Raw genomic sequence first — 23,104 nt, forward strand, 5'->3', positions numbered from 1 at the left:
TGGTGTAAAATTACCACACTTCCTCCTGTCTTTTTAGTATCACGGAGTGTAAGGAGTTGTGTGAAGATGCTTCTGTTTTGGGTTATGCTACATGTTCTTCTTCATCAAAGAAGTAAGTGTAATCTTCTGTAATTTTAAAACATGATTTACCATTTCATATGTTACATATAACCCTGTACATCAGACTTCTATAACTGGATTGGTACTGTTAGTGAATGTTGATTTCCTGTATTTAGAATTTTCAAGAGACCATCCTTTTCTTAAAATGATTTATTCATGGAACTCTATAAACTGCGTTTTTCTTGATGTTTGCAGCTCTTAAGCAAAATCTCACCTCTACAAATATGATATGTAATGCTGAGAGTGGGTAGTACGGTATTATTGTATTCAATTTAAACTAACGTCCAACGGAAAAATAAAAACCATGAACAATTATATGGAATTTCATATTTAATCTTCTGATAATAGAGGCTGGTGGGCCTTTGCCAGTAACATACTTAAAAAGTGCAACATTGAAAAAGTAAGTTGATTCTTTTATAGTGTGAATATATTATTGAACTGATCTTTAAAAAAACTGTCCAATAGCAATCTTCAGAAAAACATGAAAAAGAAAGATATTTAAATAAAAATCCAAAACCTAAATACAAAAGATATTTTGCTTTAAACATTATCCTCTGTGTGGCAACAGGAAGTTCTCTTAGATAGCTTTTCTAAGAAAGCCAATCAGATGCCTTTGAAAGTGGTTTACAAAACATCCCTCTTGGATTCAAATGTCATTTTTCTCAATGAAGACAGTTTAAACATGACTCTTTTATGGGCTACACCATTTTACCTTTATGAAGGATGAAAGTAATACATAAACTGTAACACCTAATTTTCACGTCCTAGCTTTTTATATAATTTACTTTTTTTTTATTTCTCATGTTCAACTTTTCTCTCTTTTTGTTTTAAAGTTACAGATGCCTTGGTTCCAGTGGTCACAGCCCAGCTGGGCAAACCTGTGACTTTAACATGTGATTTGAACAAGGTGTTTCAGAGCATGGACTGGCTTCACTGGTACAAGCAGACTACAGGAGATACTCTCAAATTAATTTCAGTGCTGCAGAAGAATGCAAACCCTATTTATGGAACTGGATTTTCATCCATAAATTTCAACTCAACATATGATAACAAAATGTTTAATCTGACGATCTTGAGGACTGCTAAAGAAGATAAAGGAATGTATCACTGTGTTCATATGAACCGGTTTGAATCTATATGGAATGGGAGTTACTTATCATTAGAAGGTAATCATGAAAATAATTAAAACAGTATATAATAAAAAGCATGAAAATCTTTTATATAAAATATATTTTACTATGTTTTGGCTGCTGAACCTGATATGGTTTGTATAGGTAATTAAACAGTCATGCATAGAGGGCAGCCATAGCATTTTTTTAGCCTGCAGAAAATTTCTGGTTAATATCATTAAATATGTAGACATACAATTTCAGAGCCTCTAATTTGATAGTTGTTATTGAGAGTTTACTGAAATGAAAGAATTATAGAAATAAATTCAATTCTTTTTTCGTGAAAATGTTAGTATGTTGTTGAGTTTTGAGATGTATTAGAAATGTATAGAAAATACCTGCTGCTATATTGGTGTAATTTTAAATGAAAAGTAAAATCAAATATTTTTTTTGAAATAATGCTGAAAAACTTTTCCAAAATTAAATAATGAGGACAATTTAAATAATGAGACAATTTTCTTTATCAAGAACTCAACATTTTTAATTTATGGAATGATCTAGCTATAAAATATCTTATGAACATTAGCAATGTCAAGCAGTATGTTGTTCTTATACTTTATTAATAAATATAAAAATAATATTGCAATTAATGTTCATTGTTTAGGAAACACTGAGACAACTTCAAGCTATCGTGTTGTTCAGCAGCCAGCTGTTCTAGATCCATCCCGTCCAGCAGAGTCAGATACTCTGCAGTGTTCACTCCTTTCTCAGCCTGAGGAAAAGACCTGTTCAGGAGAACCCAGTGTGTTCTGGTTAAGGACCAAATTAGGCAAGTCTGTTCCAGATCTCATCTTCACTGATGGAAAAACACCTGAAAATTGTGAGAAGCCATCAAACGCTGAAAAGAGATGTAGTTATAACTTCTCTAAGAAGGTTTCTGCTTCTGATCTTGGAACATACTATTGTGCAGTGGCCACATGTGGAGAGATATTACTTGGAGATGGAACCAGAGTTGAAATTGGTATGATTTCTTTCTATCATACTCTTAGCTAAAATGTTTCAATGATGGGCTTTTTAACAGAAACAATTGCATCTTTTCTTCTTTTTTCCCCCCAGCTCATTCATTAAGTGGCATGTCTTTAGTAATAACAATGATCTGCTTGGTCATATCTGTGCTTTTGAATATTGGCTTAATTTGTTGCCAAACTCACAGAAGATCACTCAAAAACAGAGGTAGGTACTTGTAAACTACAAACAAATATACAAAGAAAATAGAAAAAGGTAGAAGAATTTTAGAATCAAAATTCCTCTTTGAACCATGTATTTAGAAAGATCTTCTTCACAAACACAACATAACCACACAAGGCAACCTGATGATTTTGTGAGTAATTACAATAATTGTCTTTGTTAATTAGAAATATACTAAACCCAAAGGCGTAAACAAAATAACTGAAATTAAAATGTTTGTATAACTTTTATGTTTTCACTCAGACAGAAGAAGGAGAGCATCTGACCTATGCTGCCTTACATTTCTCTACAGGGACGACGAACAAGAGAGAGTTGAAGACTAAAGAAAGTGTTTATTCAAACGTCAGACTGAGTCATTTAGAGAATACATCCTGATGAAGCTCATTTGTCTGATTAAATATACCTTAATAGACAACCTATAAAAAGATAATTAAATATATTAAATTAACACCATATTTCTGTGCTTCAGATTTGTTTATTGGTCTGTAGTGATCTCAGTTGTCATATCTTCATTAAGTGGAAAAATGTCATGATTATAATATGTGTGGAAAAAGTCTATATTAAATATATTCTTGGTGAATAAAAAAATTTATCTATATTGTTGGTTTTGTGTCAATGTAGGCTCACATAGAACATTGTGATATATTAATTTACAAAAATACAATTCTTACGATAGTAAGTATAAGATAAGTATCTAAAATTAAAATAATAATTCAATATCAATTGAAACATCTTAGTAAAATGTCAATGACCTAAACAAATAACCTGACGGTTTTCAAAATGAGCAGAGTTTTAATGAGTAGAATGTCAAAGAGAAGAAACAGGGAGAGCAAGAAATGTAGAACCAGCAGCTTAAAGGTGCATGGTCATGTTCTATGCCTGTTGCTCATTTTAAACTGAGGTTATATAGACCAAACGTCGGTCCTGATGGTGTTTAGCTTTTCCTTTTTAAGCCTAAATAGAATTATAGTACCAGTCATGAAGAGAAGACATAAAGAAACGTGTGCCATCTGCCAGCAGTACTGTACCACAGAACTATCAGAAAGCTAGATGATGATAGTTGGGGAGGCTACCTAACAAAGGCTGAATATCCAGCAGTACCTCATGGTAAAGCTACATTTGGTGGGGGTTGAAGACCAACCAATACGAATTATTGGTTAATATTAAATGAAACAATATATGTTTGTTCTTTTGTTTATTTAGATCCCCATTGGCTACTGAGTAAAAGTGGTAGCTATTCTTCCTTGGGTCTTACATTTTTTTGAACAGATATTATATCAACGGTGTGCAACAATGAAGCAAAACACAGAAGTACACACACACACACACCCACACACACACACAGACAAGACAAAACAACTTCATATACAGTACATATATAACATACACACTGAGACCTATAACAATCAGTAGTGGCTGGTGGAGCTTTCTCCAGGGAGGTCTATAAATTCAAAATAGACGTATACCAAAAACCAATCAAACGTATACTAAGTTATCACACCAGTATATTTATATGAATGCCAACAACAACAACAACAACAACAAAAACATAATTTCATCTCAGGTTTCGTTTTTGTCCATAAATCTTGCCCTTCTGAGGCAAATCTGTGTTTTGCATGGTCCAATATTGTTCCACAAACCTAAAAAAATAATGTAACAGTTTAATAATGGGAGAGCTATTAGTCAGCTTTATATTTTTTTTATTATGTATATAAAAAAAAAACTACTTATTTTATGAGAATGTGTTTATTCATGAGCAACTATGCAAACTAACAAACATCTAGAAGGAGTACGCTATATTATATTATTTTCCATGTGAATCCCAGATTGTTCAGTCTTCTTTGCCTTTTCTAAAAAGTGCTTTAAATTAGTCCTAGCTGTCTTTATCCATGCTGGCTCACATCCTGATGTTTAAAAAAGGAGGCATGGAAGGCAGAATAAATCGTTAAGGGCTGGTTATACTCCTGCAGCTGTGTGTCGCAGTGAGCTTGTCGCAGATATTTTTTGATTTATGCCCAATATTGAAGCGCAGTCTAGTCTTTCTTGGGGGAAGAGCTCTGACAGCGTCGGGAGCAGAATTTGAAGTTGACAGAGAAGAATTGACTCAAAAATGCTGAACGTGGGATGTTGGTTAAACTGGTTTGTGACTGGACTGCTATGGCGTCTCAGGTTGAGGATGATGGTAATAATGGTAATAGAGGGTCAGGAAGAGAGCGTAGAGAAGGCAACGTGTCAGAGACACAAAGTGATAAAAGGAGCCTGGAAGGAAACAGTTTGGATGAAAATAATGTAGTTTGTAAGAGGATAGTTCGGTAGGAAGCTAAACTAATAATAAAGTTAAGGAAGGAGGATGAAGGTATTCATCTCAGTCTATTAGCTCTGTCGAAAGAATTAAAAATGAAGTTTGGAGAGCTGACAGTTGCTAAAACCCTTAGAGATGGAAATCTGTTGGTTACAGCGAGAAATGAAGAACAGAAAAACAAAGTGATGAGCACCCAGAGTATTTGTAAAAACAATTATTACTCAGGTAAAGATTTTGGGAGAGGATAAAGTAGTAAGAGGAGTGATTACAGGTATCCCAGTGGAGGAAGATCTAGAAAAGTTAAGACGTGGTATTTATGGTGGAGAAGTGAGCAAAATCAAAAGATTGATGAGAACAGTGGAAGGCGAAAGAGTGGAAAGTCTCTCAGTAATGTTGTAGTTTCAAACAATTATTCTTCCTGAAAGGGTGAAAGTTGCGTGTATGTGCTTTCCTGTAAGGCCATATATCCCTCCTCCTCTCAGTTGTTATAAATGCCAGAGATATGGAAACATCGCAGCAGCATATAGGGGAGAACAGAGATGTTCGAAAGTGTGGAGGAGAGCACAATTATGACGAATGTAAAAATGGGAAGGAACCTTGTTGCAGTTGTGGACGGCAACACAGAGTGACTTATGGAGGATGTGAGCTCAGAAGAAAAGCAATGGAAATCAAACAGGTTAAGGTCAACAGTACTATAAGTTATGCTGAAGCCGCTAAGCCAAAAGAAGTTATAAGGAAAGTTCAGCCAAATCCAACACCAAAACAAAGATAGAGTGGAACTGAAAATGTGCTAACAGTTGAAAAGACTATGTTGTTCATTGCATATGTCATTAATTGTACAGATCGAGTTAAGCAAAAAACAGAAAAAAATCTAAATAATTGTGAAAGGGGCGGAGAGGATTTTTGGTATAAAGGACATATCCTAGGAACACATTAAAAAGGAGATTAGGAGCAGAAGGAAAGCCAGGAGGACAGGGAGACTAAATCTGAACATCTTACAATGGAACGCTAGAAGCCTTATTGCAAACGGACAAGAGTTTAAACGATTTCTTAGAGAATTTAATAAGATGTAGATATAGATTATATGTATTCAGGAAACGTGGCTTAAACCAAATCTTGTTTTTGTTATAAAAGGATATGGAAGCATTAGAAGAGATAGAGAGGGAGGATCTGGAGGAGGATGTATAATATTCATGAAACAGGGAATTCAATTTAGACTATTGGCTAAAGGAAGAGAGTTAGAAAACATTGTTACTGAAATTTGGACAGCAAAAAAGTCATTTAAAATAATCAACTTCTATAATCCATGTAAAAGACTTTCAATAGATTTAATGGAGGAACTATTTAGAGGGTTAGGTTATATGATGTGGGGACTTTAATGGACATAGTTCAGTATGGGGTCATCATAATGATCAAAATGGGGAAATAATAGAAGAAATAATGGATGTTAAAAACTTGTTATGTTTAAATGATGGAAGTGGAACCAGGATTAATTTTAGAGATAATACAGAGTAAGCAATTGATTTAACATTAGTATCAAATTATATGGCAGGGGTGTGTTTATGGAAATAAATAAATAAAAAAACTATAGGAAGTGATCATTATACTAGTTTCATTGAAATAAAGTTAAATAAAGAAAGGTATTGTGTAAAACGGGCAAAGAAATGTTGTTTTAGGTCAGCAGATTGGGAAACATTTAGGAATAGTAGTGAAATTAAAATGTTAAAAGTGGATATGAGTAGGAGTATTGATGAAATACATGTTTCTATATGTAATACTATCTTAGCTCCTGAAAGCGCACACACGATCACGACGCTACGGAAGCCGGCAGACCAAACCAGCGCATTCAGCTCGGCAAAGAACTCATGCTCTGTCATACTTCCAGTCCTGGGTGCAGGCTGGGGTTTTGCTTTTCCTTTTTTCTCTCTCTGCAGGGCAGGATGGGCAGGTGCTCCTCATCAGCTGATTTCCACCCTTTTTAAGGAGCTGGAACCAGGAGGAGGGCGTCAGTTCGTTAATGCTTCAGCGTTGGTACAACTGATCCTGAACCAAGCCTTGAACCTAAGCCTTGAACCTAAGCCTTGCCTGAATCTAACCCTGTCCTCTCTGCTCCCTTCTCCTAGAACCCAGGATCCCAAGCCCTGGAACCATTCAGTTAGCCTCTAGGAACCTGTGAGGCTTCTGGTCTCAGAACCTTAAGACGCCCTCCTGCCTGAGCGCACCTGCCAGTCCACCCTCAGACACCACCATCCGATCTCGCCAACCGGACCTGCACCAATAGGCTGGATCACTGGACACCGTCCTCCCAAACAGACGCCAAGCCGTCCTCTCTCCGTATCCTGACAACCCTGCCTGCCGGACTCCTCTCTGTACTTCCACAAACCTTCAATAAAACCTTTAACTGATCATTGCCTCCGTGATTGCTCCTATTCAGAGTCTGAAAACCTAAACATGACAGAACGAACTGACCAAGCTGACTCTGGAGAGCAATTACGCAGCGCTATTTCCCACCAGGGTTTACTGCTAGGCCAGCATGAAGCCCTGATTCAGACCATGATACAACAGCAGACAGGTTATGCAGACTATGAGCTCCCTAACCCGGGAACTGCAGGATGTGAAGACCTTGCTGAATGTAAACCCACCTACCTCTGTTCCTCCGCCTGCAGCCAGTGCTCCCGTTGTCCCCGCAGCGTCATCTGCGCCCGACGTGGGGATTTCCACTCCGGCCCCCGAACCGTTCACTGGAGATCTGAGTAAGTCCAGGGGATTCCTTTTACAATGCTCTCTAGTTTTCAGTCGTTCACCTCGGTCTTTTCCTGACGACTCCCATAAGATCTCCTATTTAATTGGTCTTTTCCGAGACAGAGCCTTAAGATGGGCTGAGGCTTTTATTGATGAGGAAACAATCTACGATTACAGCTATGCCGAATTTCTGGACCGCTTCAAAAGAACGTTCGCCTCCTCCATGGGGGAGGAGGAGGCGGCTAAGAAATTATGGTCGCTCAAACAGGGAAGTCGATCGGTCGCCGACTTTACAGTCGACTTCCGCACTTTGGCAGCTCAAGCTGGCTGGGACTACCTCGCTTTAAAAGCCGTGTTCCTCAATGCTCTGTCAGAGAAATTAAAGGACGAGCTAGCAAGCCGTGACAAACCCGACAGTCTTGAGGATTTAATCAACCTCGCTATTCGGGTAGACGAGCGACTCAGGGAGAGGGTTCGTGAGAGGCGGAGTCACGATCAGTCTCCGGCACAGCGTTCTTCCCCCTCAGCTCCTCCCGTGCCTTCCCAAGCCCGGCCCATCTTGAGCCAGCCCACCGAGGAGCCCATGCAGATAGGCAGAGCCCACCTGTCAGCTGAGGAGCGGGATAAGCGCATAAGGGGCCAACTTTGCCTTTACTGCGGCGGTACCGGTCATTTCCGTTTGTCGTGTCCCCTCCGCCCAAAAGACCAGGTCCGTCAGTAACTCTGGGGATACTGGCGGGCGCGTGTATTGAAGACCCCAGTCCTAGATTTCAGTTAAAGGCCGTTATTTACCTTAAGGACTCTCGCCACCATGTTTCAGCCTTAGTGGACTCGGGCTCTGAGCAGAATTTAATAGATCCCACTTTGGTTAATCGTTTTCAGATCCCGGTTCGCACGTTACCGTCTCCCATTTCTGTTGCAGCTTTAGATGGTAGTCCTTTAGCAACTATTACCCAACAGACACTTCCTTTTCAGTTTATAACTTCTGGTAATCACCGTGAATCCATTTCCTTTTTTGTTTTTCCCACCAAACACTCACCTGTAGTCCTTGGCTACCCTTGGTTGTCAGCTCACAATCCCCATATTAATTGGAGAGAATCCAGAATAGAGACCTGGAGCTCCAGTTGTCTGGCTTCATGTCTTCAGTCAGCTCTTCCTCGTTCTTCGGCCGCCCCAGTCTGTCCTGAGGTCCCTCCTGATCTGTCTCCTGGTACCCTCTGAGTACCACGACCTCAATCGGGTTTTTAGTAAAGATCTGGCCCTCTGTCTTCCACCCCACCGGCCTTACGACTGCTCCATAGATCTTCTAGCAGGGGCTCCGCTGCCATCGGCCCGTCTTTACAAATTATCCCAGTCTGAACAGGGTGCCATGGAGAAATACATTAATGACTCTTTAAATGCAGGCATTATTCGCCCGTCATCCTCACCCCTCGGGGCAGGGTTTTTCTTTGTTGAGAAGAAGGATAAGTCCTTACGCCCCTGCATCGATTACCGGGGGTTAAATCAGATTACTATTAAAAACAAGTACTCTCTTCCCCTCCTGGCATCAGCCTTCGACACGGTTCGGGGAGCCACGTTGTTCACTAAACTGGACCTCCGCAATGCTTACCACTTGGTCCGGATTCGAGAGGGGGATGAGTGGAAGACGGCGTTCAAGACCCCCATCGGCCACTTTGAATATTTGGTCATGCCATTTGGTCTGACCAACGCCCCTGCTGTTTTCCAAACTCTCATAAACGACATTCTCAGAGACTTCATTAATCAATTTGTCTTTGTGTACATTGATGATATACTTATCTTTTCTAAGGATCCACTACAACACAAGCAGCATGTCCGTTTGGTCTTACAGCGCCTCCTGGAAAATCGACTCTTCGTAAAGGCAGAGAAATGTGAGTTCCACCAAGAATCCATCAGCTTCCTCGGTTTCATCTTTGAGGGTGGACAGGTGAAGACAGATCCCAGAAAGGTCAAGGCCGTTACTGATTGGCCCACTCCCACGTCCCGAAAGCAGCTTCAGCGCTTCCTCGGGTTTGCAAACTTCTATAGAGTGTTCATCAAGAACTACAGTGTCATTGTTTCCCCTCTTACAGCTCTCACTTCGACCAAAAGGACGTTCCTGTGGTCTTCAGAAGCAGATCAGGCCTTCAGACTCCTTAAGGAGAGATTCTCTCAGGCCCCCATCCTCACCTACCCTGATCCACTGGTCCAGTTCACTCTGGAGGTTGACGCCTCAGACACAGGAGTTGGAGCGGTTCTGTCCCAGATGTCAGCCTCCGACGGGAAACTCCATCCCTGCGCCTTCTTCTCTAGACGCTTCTCTTGTGCAGAACGAAACTACGACGTAGGAGATCGAGAGCTTCTGGCCGTCAAGCTGGCCTTGGAGGAATGGCGCCACTGGCTGGAGGGGACAGAGTTACCCATCATCATTTGGACCGACCACAAGAACCTCTCTTACATCCAGTCCGCCAAACGTCTGAACTCCCGCCAGAGTCGTTGGTCTCTGTTTTTCTCCCGTTTCAACTTCACCATCACTTATCGCCCTGGCTCTAAGAACACTAAGCCTGACGCCCTGTCCCGGCTATTCTCCTCCTCTGAAGACCCCGGAAACCCAGAAACCATTATCCCTGAGTCCTGCGTTGTTGGAGTTATCTCCTGGGAGCTAGAGAGACAGTTGCAGCAAGCACTGGTGGGCGAACCAGACCCTGGAGGCGGCCCCCCACGAAGACGCTATGTGCCCTCCACAGTCCGTTCCCAAGTTATCCGCTGGGGTCATTCTTCAAGGTTCTCTGGTCATCCTGGCTCTAGTCGCACAATCGCCCTTATCCGGCGGTATTACTGGTGGCCATCACTCAATAAAGATGTCTCTGAATTTGTTTCTGCCTGTCCTGTCTGTGCCAGAAATAAAGGCTCCAGCAAACCACCTACTGGTCTTCTCCAACCCTTACCCAGACCCAGCCGCCCCTGGTCTCACATTGCCTTAGATTTTATCACCGGTCTTCCTCCTTCCAACCACAAGACAGTTATCCTCTCCATCATTGACCGGTTCTCCAAGGCCTGCCACCTGGTGGCCCTGTCAGGACTCCCGTCTGCCCATCAGACAGCCCGGCTTCTAATCAGCCACGTCTTCAGGCTTCATGGACTCCCCACTGAGATTGTTTCTGACCGCGGTCCACAGTTCATCTCCAGAGTATGGCGCGACTTTTGTCAGAGTCTGGGAGCTGGGGTCTCGCTCTCATCAGGATTTCACCCACAGTCCAATGGGCAATGCGAGCGGCTCAACCAGGAAATCGAGAACACCCTCCGCTGTCTCTGTTCCCAGAACCCCAACACCTGGAGTCAGCATCTCGCTTGGGTTGAATACGCGCACAATACCCACGTATCCGCGGCCACTGGTTTTCCCCATTCGAAGCTTCTGTGGGTTACCAGCCATCTCTCCTCCCCACATCCTTCCCTGACTCTGTCCTCCCTTCTGTCAGGTCACACCTCTCCCGTTGCCGTAGAATCTGGGACCAGACCCGGGCAGCCCTGGAACGTGCCTCCATCCGTGACAAGACGTTTGCAGATCGCAAACGCCTTCCTGCACCCACCTATTTGCCTGGACAGGAGGTTTGGCTCTCCTCTAAGGACTTCCCACTGAAGGCTGTTTCCAGAAAGATGGCTCCCCGTTTTCTCGGTCCATTTAAGATTGACCGGGTTATCAGCCCATTAGATGTCCGTCTCAAACTCCCTCCACATCTTCGTGTACACCCCACCTTCCATGTTTCCCGGATCAAGCCCGTTTCCTCCAGCCGACTGTGCCCTCCTGCCGAGCCCCCTCCGCCCGCCCGGGTTGTGGATGGTCACCCGGCCTTCACAGTCCGCAAGATTGTTGCCTCTAGGCGCCGTGGTCGAGGCCACCAGTTCCTGGTGGATTGGGCGGGTTATGGCCCTGAGGAACGCTCCTGGGTTCCTCGCTCTTTTATTCTTGACCCTACTCTCATTTCTGAGTTCGAGTCCTCTTCGTCTGGACGGCCGCCAGGGGGCGTCCGTTAAAGGGGGGGTGCTGTCATACTTCCAGTCCTGGGTGCAGGCTGGGGTTTTGCTTTTCCTTTTTTCTCTCTCTGCAGGGCTGGATGGGCAGGTGCTCCTCATCAGCTGATTTCCACCCTTTTTAAGGAGCTGGAACCAGGAGGAGGGCGTCAGTTCGTTAATGCTTCAGCGTTGGTACAACTGATCCTGAACCAAGCCTTGAACCTAAGCCTTGAACCTAAGCCTTGCCTGAATCTAACCCTGTCCTCTCTGCTCCCTTCTCCTAGAACCCAGGATCCCAAGCCCTGGAACCATTCAGTTAGCCTCTAGGAACCTGTGAGGCTTCTGGTCTCAGAACCTTAAGACGCCCTCCTGCCTGAGCGCACCTGCCAGTCCACCCTCAGACACCACCATCCGATCTCGCCAACCGGACCTGCACCAATAGGCTGGATCACTGGACACCGTCCTCCCAAACAGACGCCAAGCCGTCCTCTCTCCGTATCCTGACAACCCTGCCTGCCGGACTCCTCTCTGTACTTCCACAAACCTTCAATAAAACCTTTAACTGATCATTGCCTCCGTGATTGCTCCTATTCAGAGTCTGAAAACCTAAACATGACATGCTCTTCCTCAACACTGAAGTCCTCAGACATTTTTCTTTCGTTGTTTCTTTCTTTGCACAGGTAAACGGCACATTTCTTCTTCTACGCTTGCATTATTGGAAGAGCAGACGCTGAATGCGCACTTTCATCTGGTTTGGTCTGCAGCTTCCGTAGCGTCGTGATCGCGCAGGTGCACGCTTTCAGGAAATCCTATACACTACTGTTTATGCTCTAAAAACATTCTAAATGACTTTGTTTCGAGTAAATTCTGGATGCTACCCACTCAGGACACTTGGAATACATTGGACGACCAGTATGGAGGAATATTGACACGTTTTTTGTGGACTTTTATGGACCTTTCTGTCTCGGGCACCATAGACCTCCATTATTTGAATGTCAGCAGACAGCAAGAAGCCTCCCAGATCTCCAGAAGCATTTGAGATATCAAAAAAGTACTCCAGAGTGTTGTTCAGCATGGGGGTGAGTAGAAAATGAAGGCTAATCATGTTTTGGGTGTACTATTCCTTTAAAGCTGGTCCAGCTTTACGAGTCGTTTTTCACATTGGCGGTCATACAAACAAAACAAGCCGGTAAGGTACCAAACAGGAAATACGCATATAGTGTAGAGCGGATGTAGATTTGACCAATCACAGGCCTCCTGTCTGCGGCACTCTCTGTGGTTAGCTACAATTTTGGAGTGGTGCACCAGAGTGTATGTGGAAGGGGTGGGGGCATATTTGCGTTCACTGCAGCACACACGCAGACGACCTAGTTTCTGAGCATAAACCAGCCTTTAGCCTTGCTCCATGCAGTTAGCCAAGCCTTCTTGCTAAACCTGACTCCTCACACCCCGGTCACCATCTTTACCAACTGCTCCCTTCTTAGAGGCGTTTCAGGTTTACATGACCAAAACAACACTCCAAACACTATGCAGAAATAAATTAAGATTTTCCTAAATAAACTGTATTTACCGTTAATTTGAGACGGTAAATATGATGAACTGCAAACGGAATGAGTGTTTTTAATCTTGAATTAAGATAATTAGATAATATGCACTTTAAATAAGACAATGCAACTGTTTTTTCTAATTTTAAATGTAAATTGTCTTGTTCCATTGCCATTGTCTCACTTATCTCCTATAATTTAGGACTAAATGCACTTATTTTAAGAAAAAAATGACTTAAACAGATTTCTATTTTTTGCAGTGATACAGACAAAAAAAAAACTGCTTCATATCGAGAGCTGTTGTTGCTCTGAACCCCTCTGTAAAAACCAACAGTCACAAGAACAGTCAATACATACTGTGCAATTTCTACAAGTGCAATATATAAGTGCAATATACTCATGCGCATTACCACAATTTTTGTAGATATTCTTGTATATATATTTTTTCTTCTGTAACTGCACAGTCCTTATATAACTTTTTATAATCTTAATTTACTCTTAATGCACTACTGTATTTGCCAGCACTCTTTTGCTTTATATTGCTTTGAGCTGTTAAAAATGCAGTTGTACCCCTGAGGAACAATGACAAATCAAGACTTCTGATCATTGAAAAAGTTGTCTTTCAACAGTTAGATGCCCTCTTAACAATGAAAAGCTTCTTTGATGTCTTTCATTAAGGTTTCCATGCCAACCACATTAAAGAGACTGTCCTGATTAAGATGTTCAATGACATCTGTATAAATTCAGACTTCTGGAGAAACCACAGTGCTGGTATTATTGGATCTCAGTGTAGCATTTGATACTTTTAATCACTTGATTTAATACTGGACTAGTTTAAACCCTTCCTTAAGGACAGGGACTTTTATGTGTCACTAGAGAACTTTACATCAGACACCAGAAAAATCACAAGTCATTTTTCTGTGCTTCTGAATGTCCCTTTACTCAGATCGGAGCAAAGAAACTCCGTAACATCTATTCAACTTGGCTTTTGTTAGTTTTGATAGTTTTCAAGAAATAAATAGGAGAGGTAAAAGGAAAAGTCTCAAAGTAAAAAGAGATACGAACTAGGGAAAAAGGACAGAGTTACTAACTGTTGATAGTTTTAACTTGGGCAGACTTGAAAACATTTGTAAGATATTCTATATTTTAACCAGAGATGGCAAAAGTACTCACTTTCTGTACTTGAGTAAAAGTACAGATACTTGTGTTAAAAAATACTCTGGTAACAGTGGAAGTACTGATTAAACTTCTTTACTCAAGTAAAAGTAACAAAGTACAGGCTTGTAAATTTACTTAAAGTATAAAAGTAAAAGTAGAAACCACTTTTTTCATGCCGTTACCTACATTTTAAATGGATGTCTGCCAATAGGACTAGATCTCCGTTGTGTTCATTTTCAATCATCTCGTCGTCCATACTACTATGCTAACGCCACCGCCACCAAGCTGCAATGATTTGCCGCGAATGAATACCGCCAAATCTGTTGATTCATCTTGTAGTGGTGCGTCAAATGCAACGTAGATTCCCATCCAATTAGATTGAATTTGGTATTGATGACGTGAAAAATAATAATGGTAACTCCATTGAAATGATTCAAAACTAAAGTAACGAGACAATTTTTTAAAATGTAAGGAGTAGAAAGTACAGATATTTATGTAAAAAAGTAAGGAGTAGAAGTAAAAAGTCGCCATAAAAATAAGTAGTAAAGTAAAGTAAAAATATCAGAAAAATCTACTTGAGTACAGTAACGAAGTATTTGTACTTCGTTACTTCCCATCTCTGATTTTAACCTTGTAAATGTTTTATTGCAGCATCTTTTGAGTTGATACAGTTTGGCCAATATCAGCTGAACAATCTGTGGAGAAAAAGACCAACAGTTCAATCTAATTTCATCTGGTGATATTTTTCACACTTAGACTAGTGAGCCGTTTAAGGATTTGAATGCATAAGATTGTATTTTTTCATTTTATACTTGTAATCAATTTTCTAATTTAATCCAATTATAAGAAATATTTGCCACTTTGTTACTCTAGACCTATATTCATAAAGTAATAGCATTTTCTGTGTTCTGAATTGAGACAAAATGACACAATATAGAGCCCTTACTTTGAACACATTTGTAAAAAAAAAATGAGTGAGGCAGGAAATACAATGATTCGTTGACATTGGTGTAAAATTAGCCCACTTCCTCTTGTCTTTTTAGTATAACAGAGTGTAAGGAGTTGTGTGAAGATGCTTTTTTTTTGGGTTATGCTACATGTTCTTTTTCCTCAAAGAAGTAAGTGTAATCTTCTGTAATTTTAAAGCATGATTTACCATTCCATACATTACATACAACCCTGTACATCAGACTTTCTATTACTGGATTGGTACTGTTAGTGAATGTAAGTTTTTCTTAAATTCATTAATTCACAAAACTGTGTAATGCTGATAGTAGGTAGAATTATTGTATTCAATTTAAAATAACCTCCAGAAAAATAAAAACCATGGACAAATTACATGATAGTTCATATTTGATCTTCTGATAGTAGAGGCTGGTGGGCCTTTGCCAATAATATACAGTACTTAAAAAGTGTGACATTAAAATCGTAAATTAATTATTTAAATGTGTAAATATATCACTGAACTGGTATAAAAAAAAAAACTGTCCAAAAGCAAACATTTAAAAGGAAAAAAGCAAGATATTTAGGTAAAAAAATCCAAAACCTAAATACAAAGAATATTTTGCATTAAACATTATCATCTGTGTGGCAACAGGAAGTTCTCTTAGATTGCATTTCTAAGAAAGCCAATCAGATTCCTTTGAAAGTGGTTTACAAAACATCCCTATTTGATTAAAATGTAATTTTTCTCAATGAAGACAGTGTAAATATGACTCTTTTATGGGCTTCACTGTTTTACCTTCATGAAGGATGTAAGTAATACATAAAGTGTACGTTTTTATTATTTTCTGTAAGACCTAATTTTCACGTCCTAGCTTTTTATATAATTTAGTTTGATTTTTTATTTTTTTTATTTCTAATGTTCAACTTTTCTCTCTTTTTGTTTTAAAGTTACAGATGCCTTGTCTCCAGTGGTCACAGCCCAGCTGGGCAAACCTGTGACTTTAACATGTGATTTGAACATGGAGTTTCGGAGCCTGGACTGGCTTCACTGGTACAAGCAGACTACAGGAGATACTCTCAACTTAATTTCAGTCCTGCAGAAGAATGCAAACCCTATTTATGGAGCTGGATTTTCTCCCTTAAATTTCAACTCATCATATGATAACAAAATGTTTAATCTGACGATCTTGAGGACTGCTAAAGAAGATAAAGGAATGTATCACTGTGTGCATATGAACCGGTATAAATCTATATGGAATGGGATAACCTTATCATTAGAAGGTAATCATGAAAATAATTAAAACACTATATAATAAAAAGCATAAAAATCATCACTAGGTTTTGGCTGCTGAACCTGATATGGTAAGTATAGGTATTTAAAAAGTCATTTACAGTATAGAGGGGAGCCATGGCATTTCATTATCCTGCAGAACATTTTAATTTTATCTCTTTAAATATGTAGACATATAATTTCAGAGCTTTTAAATTGATAGTTTTTATTGGGATCTTGCTGAAATAAAAAAAAATACAACTATAGAAATAATTAGAATTCTCTAATGTGGAAATGTTAGTATGTTGTTGGATTTTTCTCAATTTTTCCCCTGCTTTTATATTGGTGTAATTTTGAACAAACAGTTAAATTAAATATTTTTTTTTTTTAAATAATGCTGAAATACTTTGCTACAATGAAATAACGAGGACCTTCTCACTTAGAAATAGACAATTTTCCTTATCAAGAAACCAAAATTTTATTTATTTTTTGGAAGGATCTCGCTTTTATGAATATTAGCAACACGCTGTATGTGTTTCTTCTACTTAATTCAAAATAATTTAAAAAATGAATAAAAATATATATTGTAATTATTATAGAATACTTTTTTTTTTAGGAAACACTGAGACAACTTCAAGCTACCGTGTTGTTCAGCAGCCAGCTGTTCTAGATCCATCCCGTCCAGCAGACTCAGATACTCTGCAGTGTTCACTCCTTTCTCAGCCTGAGGAAAAGACCTGTTCAGGAGAACCCAGAGTGTTCTGGTTAAGAGCCAAACTGGACAAGTCTGTTCCAGATATCATCTTTACTGATGGAAAAACACCTGAAAATTGTGAGAAGCCATCAAACGCTGAAAAGAGATGTAGTTATAACTTCTCTAAGAAGGTTTCCCCTTCTGATCTTGGAACATATTACTGCGCAGTGGCCACATGTGGAGAGATATTACTTGGAAACGGAACCAGAGTTGAAATTGGTATGATTTCTTTCTATCATACTCTTAGCCAATATGTATCAATGATGGGCTTTTTAACAGAAACAATTGCATCCTGTCTTCTTTTTTTCCAGCTTATTCATTAAGTGAGATGTCTTTAGTAATAACAATGATCTGCTTGGCCATATCTGTGCTTGTCAATATTGGTTTAATTTGTGGCGAAACTCACAGACACAAAAACAGAAGTAAGTACTAATAAAATAACAATTTTAGAATCAAAATTCCTCTTTGAACCATGTTTAGAAAGATCTTCTTTACAAACACAACATAATCACACAAGGCAACCTGATGATTTTTTGAGTAATTACAGTAATTGTCCTTTTTAATTAGAAATATATTAAACCCAAATGGATACAACAAAATGACGGAAATTAAAATGTTTAAAGGGTTTAAAGGTTTTTAAAGGGTAAAAAGGTTTAAATTTTATGTTTTCACTCAGACAGAAGAAAGAGAGCATCTGACCTATGCTGCCTTACATTTCTCTACAGGGACGGCGAACAGGAGAGAGTTGAAGACTGAAGAAAGTGTGTATTCAAATGTCAGATACAGTCCTTTAGAGCCTGATGAAGCTCATTTGTCTGATTAAATATACCTTAAAAAAAACAACCTTTGAAAAAGGTAATTAAATATATTAAATTAATACCCTATTTCTGTGCTTAGAATTTGTTTATTGGTCTGAAGTGATCTCAGTTGTCATATCTTCATTAAGTGGAAAAATGTCATGATTATGAAATGTTTGTAAAAAAATCTATGTTATGCATTTTTCTTGGTGAATTCAGTGAATAAAAAATTTATCTATATTGTTGGTTTTGTATCAATGTAGGCTCACATAGAACATTGTGATATATTAATGAACAAAAATAAAGTTTTAAATATAGTAAGTATAAGATATGTATCTGAGACTAAAATAATAATTCAACATTAATTTAAAACATTGAAGTAAAATGTATAATGTGGTTTTGTAAATGACCCAAACAAATAGCCTGACGGTTTTCAAAATGAGCAGAGTTCTAATAAGTATAACATCAAAGAGAAGATACAGGAAGAGCAAGCAATGCAGAACCAGTAGCTTAAAGGTGCATGGTCATGTTCATTGCCTGTGGCTCATTTTAAACTGAGGTTATATAGACCAAACGAGAAGACATAAAGAAACGTGTGCCATCTGCCAGCAGTACTGTACCACAGAACTATCAGAAAGCTAGATGATGATAGTTGTGGAGGCTACTTAAGAAAGACTGAATATCCAGCAATACCTCATGGTAAAGCTACATATTATGGGGGGTTGAAGACCAACCAATATGAATTATTGGTTAATATTAAATAAAACAATCTATGTTTGTTTGTTTATTTAGATCCCCATTGGCTACTGAGTCAAAGTGGCAGTTATTCTTCCTTGGTTCTTAAAATTTTTTAACAGATATTATATCAAATCTATGCTCCGGTACACACACACACACACACACACACACACACACACACACACACACACACACACACACACACACACACACACACACACACACACACACACACACACACACACACACACACACACACACCCCGAAAAGACAATACAACTTCATAAACATATATAACATACACACAGATACATATACCAATCAGTAGTGGCTGGTGGAGTTTTCTCCAGGGGGTCTATTAATTCAAATAGACGTATAACAAAAACCAATCAAACGTATACTGCGTTATCACACCAGTATATGTATATGAACGCCAACAACAAAAAAACACATAAGGTCATGTCGGGTTTATTTTTTTTTTTTACATAAATCTTGCCCTTCTGACGCTTTGTTAAGGCAAAACTGTGTTTTGCATGGTCCAATACTGTTCTAAAAACCTAAAAAATAATGTACTGTACCAGTTTAATAATGGGAGAGCTATTAGTAAGCTTTATATATATATTTTTTTATATATAAAAAACGACTTATTTTTCGAGAATTTGTTTATTTAAGAGCAACTATGCAAAACAACAAACATCTAGATCTGGAGCCGCAGGTTGCCGACCCCTGATCTAGAAGGAGTACACTATATTATATTATTTTCCATGTGAATCCCAGATTGTTCATTCTTCTTTGCCTTTTCTAAAAAGTGCTTTAAATTAGTGCTTTAAAAGGGGCCTGGAAGGAAACAGTTTGGATGGAAATAATGTAGTTTGTAAGAGGATGGTTCGAGGGGAAGTTAAACTAATAATAAAGTTAAGGAAGGAGGATGAAGGTATTCATCTCAGTCTATTAGCTCTGTCGAAAGAATTAAAAAAGAAGTTTGGAGAGGATACAGTTGCTAAAATCCTTAGAGATGGAAATCTGTTGGTTAGAGTGAGAAATGAAAAACAGAAAAACAAAGTGATGAGCACCCAGAGTATTTGTAAAAAAAATTATTACTCAGGTAAAGATTTTTGGAGAGGATAAAGTAGTAAGAGGAGTGATTACAGGTATCCCAGTGGAGGAAGATCTAGAAAAGTTTAGATACAGTATTTATGCTAGTGAAGTGAGCAAAATCAAAAGATTGATGAGAACAGTGGAAGGTGAAAGAGTGGAAAGTCTCTCAGTAATGTTGGAGTTTCAAACAAATATTCTTCCTGAAAGGGTAAAAGTTGGGTGTATGTGCTTTCCTATAAGGCCATATATCTCTCCTCCTCTCAGGTGTTATAAATGCCAGAGATATGGAAACATCGCAGCAGCACGTAGGGGAAAACAGAGATGTCCAAAGTGTGGAGGATAGCATACTTATGATGAATGTAAAAATGGGAAGGAAACTTGTAATTGTGGAGGGTAACACAGAGTGACTTATGGAGGATGTGAGCTCAGAAGAAAAGCAATGGAAATCAAACAGGTTAAAGTCACTATCAATATAAGTTATGCTGAAGCCGCTAAAAGAATGAAGCCAAAATAAGTGATAAAGAAAGTTCAGCCAAATCCAACACCAAAACAAAGACAGAGTGGAACTAAAAATGTGGCAACAGTTGAAAAAATTATGTTGTTCATTGCATATGTCATTAATTGTACAGACCAAGTTAAGCAAAAAACAGAAAAAATCTAAATAATTGTGAAAGGGGCGGAGAGGATTTTTGGTATAAAGGACATATCCTAGGAGCACATAAATAAGAGATTAGGGGCTGAAGGAAAGACAGGAGGACAGGAAGACAAAATCTGAACATCTTACAATGGACCGCTAGAAGCCTTATTGCAAATGGACAAGAGTTTAAAAGATTTGTTTGATTTTTAAAGGATTTCTTAGAGAATTGAATAAGATATAGATATAGATTATATGAATTCAGGAAACGTGGCTTAAACCAAATCTTGATTTTGTTATAAAAGGATATGGAAGCATTAGAAGAGATAGAGAGGGAGGATCTGGAGGAGGATGTATAATATTCATAAAACAGGGAATTCAATTTAGACTATTGGCTAAAGGAAGAGAGTTAGAATACATTGTTACTGAAATTTGGACAGCAAATAAGTCATTTAAAATAATCAACTTCTATAATCCATGTAAAAGATTTTCAATAGATATAATGGAGGAACTATTTAGAGGGTTAGGTTATATGATGTGGGGACTTTAATGGACATAGTTCAGTATGGGGTCATCATAATGATCTTAATGGGGAAATAATAAAAGAAATAATGGATGTAAAAAATTTGCTATGTTTAAATGATGGGAGTAAAACCAGGATTAATTTTAGAGATAATACAGGGTCAGAAATTGATTTAACATTACTATCAAATTCTATAGCAGGGGTGTGTTTATGGCAAGTGATAAATAAAACAACTATAGGAAGTGATCATTACCCTATTTTCATTGAAATAAAGTTAAATATAGAAAAGCATTATGTAAAAGGGGCAAAGAAAATGCGTTTTAGGTCAGAAGATTGGAAAACATTTAGGAATAGTAGTTAAATTAAAATGTTAAAAGTGGATATGAGTAGGAGTATTGATGAAATAAATGTTTCTATATGTAATACTATCTTAGAAGCTGCTAATCAGGCTATAAGGAAGAAAGGTGAGGGAAAGGAAAGAAGGTTGGTTCCCTGGTGGATATCAGAATGTAAGGAGGTTATCAAGAAACCAAATAAAGCTTTCAAATTATTCAAAAGAAATCACAATTTTCAGAATCTGAATAAATTCAAGAAATTGCAAGCAAATGTAAGAAGAACTATTAAAAATGCAAAAAGAGATTATTGGAGGAGTTTCTGTAATTCAGCGGGGAGGGTATATATATATATATATATATATATATATATATATATATATATATAAGGAGTGGGCAACAATTAAAATAATGAATGGGATTAAAAGAGTCAGTGGTTATCCAATATTAAATGATGGAGAAATAACAGCAGTTATTGACAGAGAAAAGGCAAAAATGTTGGTAAATACATTTGGTAAAATTCATAGTTCTGGAAATATTAGTGAAGAAGGAAAAAAAGGAAGAGAAAATACCATCTTAGAGAACAAGGATTTATTACAGGAAATAGGAGATAAAAATGATCCATTAGATTTGTTGTTTACAATAACAGAACTGAAGATTACATTTAAAAAAAAAACATAAGTTATCAGCTTCAAGCAAAAGATCAAATTTATTATGTTACGATTAGTAATTTCAATAAATATTCTAAAAATATTTTATAAGATATTTATAATAGAATATGGGAGAATGGGGAGTTGCCAAAGAGTCGGAAGGAAGCAGTGAGTATTACGATCAGAAAACCAGGAAAATATAAATCAAACCAAGGAAATTATCGGCCGATAGGGTTAACATCCAACTTATGTAAAATAATGGAGAAAATGATAAATTAAAGATTAATATATTATATGTAAAATAAGGGACTTATATCATCTTATCACAGGATTCAGGAGAGGGAGAGGTACAATGGATCCAGTTTTATGTTTAGAGCATAAAATTAGAAAGGCTCAAGTGAATAAAGAGTGTTGTTGAAGTATTTTTTTGACAATGAGAGAGCAAAAGATATGATGTGGAGGGAAGGGTTATTAATTAAATTGAGAAGAATGGGTATAAATGGTCATATGTTTAGAATGATAAAACAGAAGAAAGACAAATACAAGTGAGGATAGGGAAAGATTATTCTGAGAGTTTGAAAATAGAAAATGGGACACCACAGGGACGTATGGTAAGGCCATTATTATTTTCATTAGTGGTTAATGATATATTCAAAGAAGTAGAGGGTGGAATGGGATTATCATTATTTGCTGACGATGGAGCAATGTGGAAAAGAGGAAGAAATTTAGACTTTATAGTAAAGAAACTTCAGGGAGCGATTTCAGTTGTAGAAAAATGGTCATATAAATGGGGTTTTAAATTTTCTGTAGAGAAAACTAGAATAATGTTTTTTACAAATCAAAGAGGTGATGAAAAAATTAACTTAAAATTATATGATCAAGATTTGGAAAGAATTAAACATTTTAAATTTCTTGGAATGTGGTTTGAAAGATTGACATATTAAGAAAATAATCTACAAATATAGGATGGTATTAAATATAATGAGGTGTTTAGCTGGAACAGTGAGGAGCTGATAGAAATTCATTAAAAGCAATTTATCCTGGATTAATCAGGTCAGTACTGAACTATGGATGTATAGTTTATAACTCAGCAGCAGATACAAACCTCCATAAGTTAAATTTTATTCAA

General features: G+C 38.2%; 1 protein-coding gene across 7 annotated transcripts; it reads left to right on the forward strand.

Annotated features, from left to right (window-relative positions):
• The first annotated feature begins 35 nt into the window (after nt 1-35).
• LOC119791497 lies at nt 36-18,218 on the forward strand. 7 transcript variants are annotated; one of them, XM_038297633.1, is made up of 7 exons: nt 36-112; nt 954-1,286; nt 1,894-2,109; nt 2,200-2,250; nt 2,346-2,462; nt 2,558-2,610; nt 2,721-3,051. In XM_038297633.1, the coding sequence occupies exons 1-7, from the start codon at nt 67-69 to the stop codon at nt 2,850-2,852; spliced, it is 948 nt and encodes a 315-aa protein (XP_038153561.1). In that variant the 5' UTR covers nt 36-66; the 3' UTR covers nt 2,853-3,051. The 7 variants fall into 7 exon arrangements, with proteins under 7 accessions (XP_038153561.1, XP_038153560.1, XP_038153565.1 ...); XM_038297632.1 differs by having other exon boundaries at nt 1,894-2,250; XM_038297637.1 differs by having other exon boundaries at nt 1,894-2,250; nt 2,770-3,051.
• The last annotated feature ends 4,886 nt before the right edge of the window (nt 18,219-23,104 follow it).

This window comes from Cyprinodon tularosa, unplaced genomic scaffold (genome assembly GCF_016077235.1).
Source record: "Cyprinodon tularosa strain WSP-4 unplaced genomic scaffold, ASM1607723v1 ctg393, whole genome shotgun sequence".
Lineage (NCBI taxonomy): Eukaryota > Metazoa > Chordata > Actinopteri > Cyprinodontiformes > Cyprinodontidae > Cyprinodon > Cyprinodon tularosa.

Bases quoted from the DNA above. Each gene is read 5' to 3' on its own strand.
- LOC119791497 (XM_038297632.1), top strand. From the start codon at position 67: ATGCTTCTGTTTTGGGTTATGCTACATGTTCTTCTTCATCAAAGAA. The intron at 2,463-2,557 runs GTAGGTACTTGT...CCATGTATTTAG, and splicing joins AAGATCACTCAAAAACAGAG to AAAGATCTTCTTCACAAACA. The intron at 2,611-2,720 runs GTGAGTAATTAC...GTTTTCACTCAG, and splicing joins CAAGGCAACCTGATGATTTT to ACAGAAGAAGGAGAGCATCT.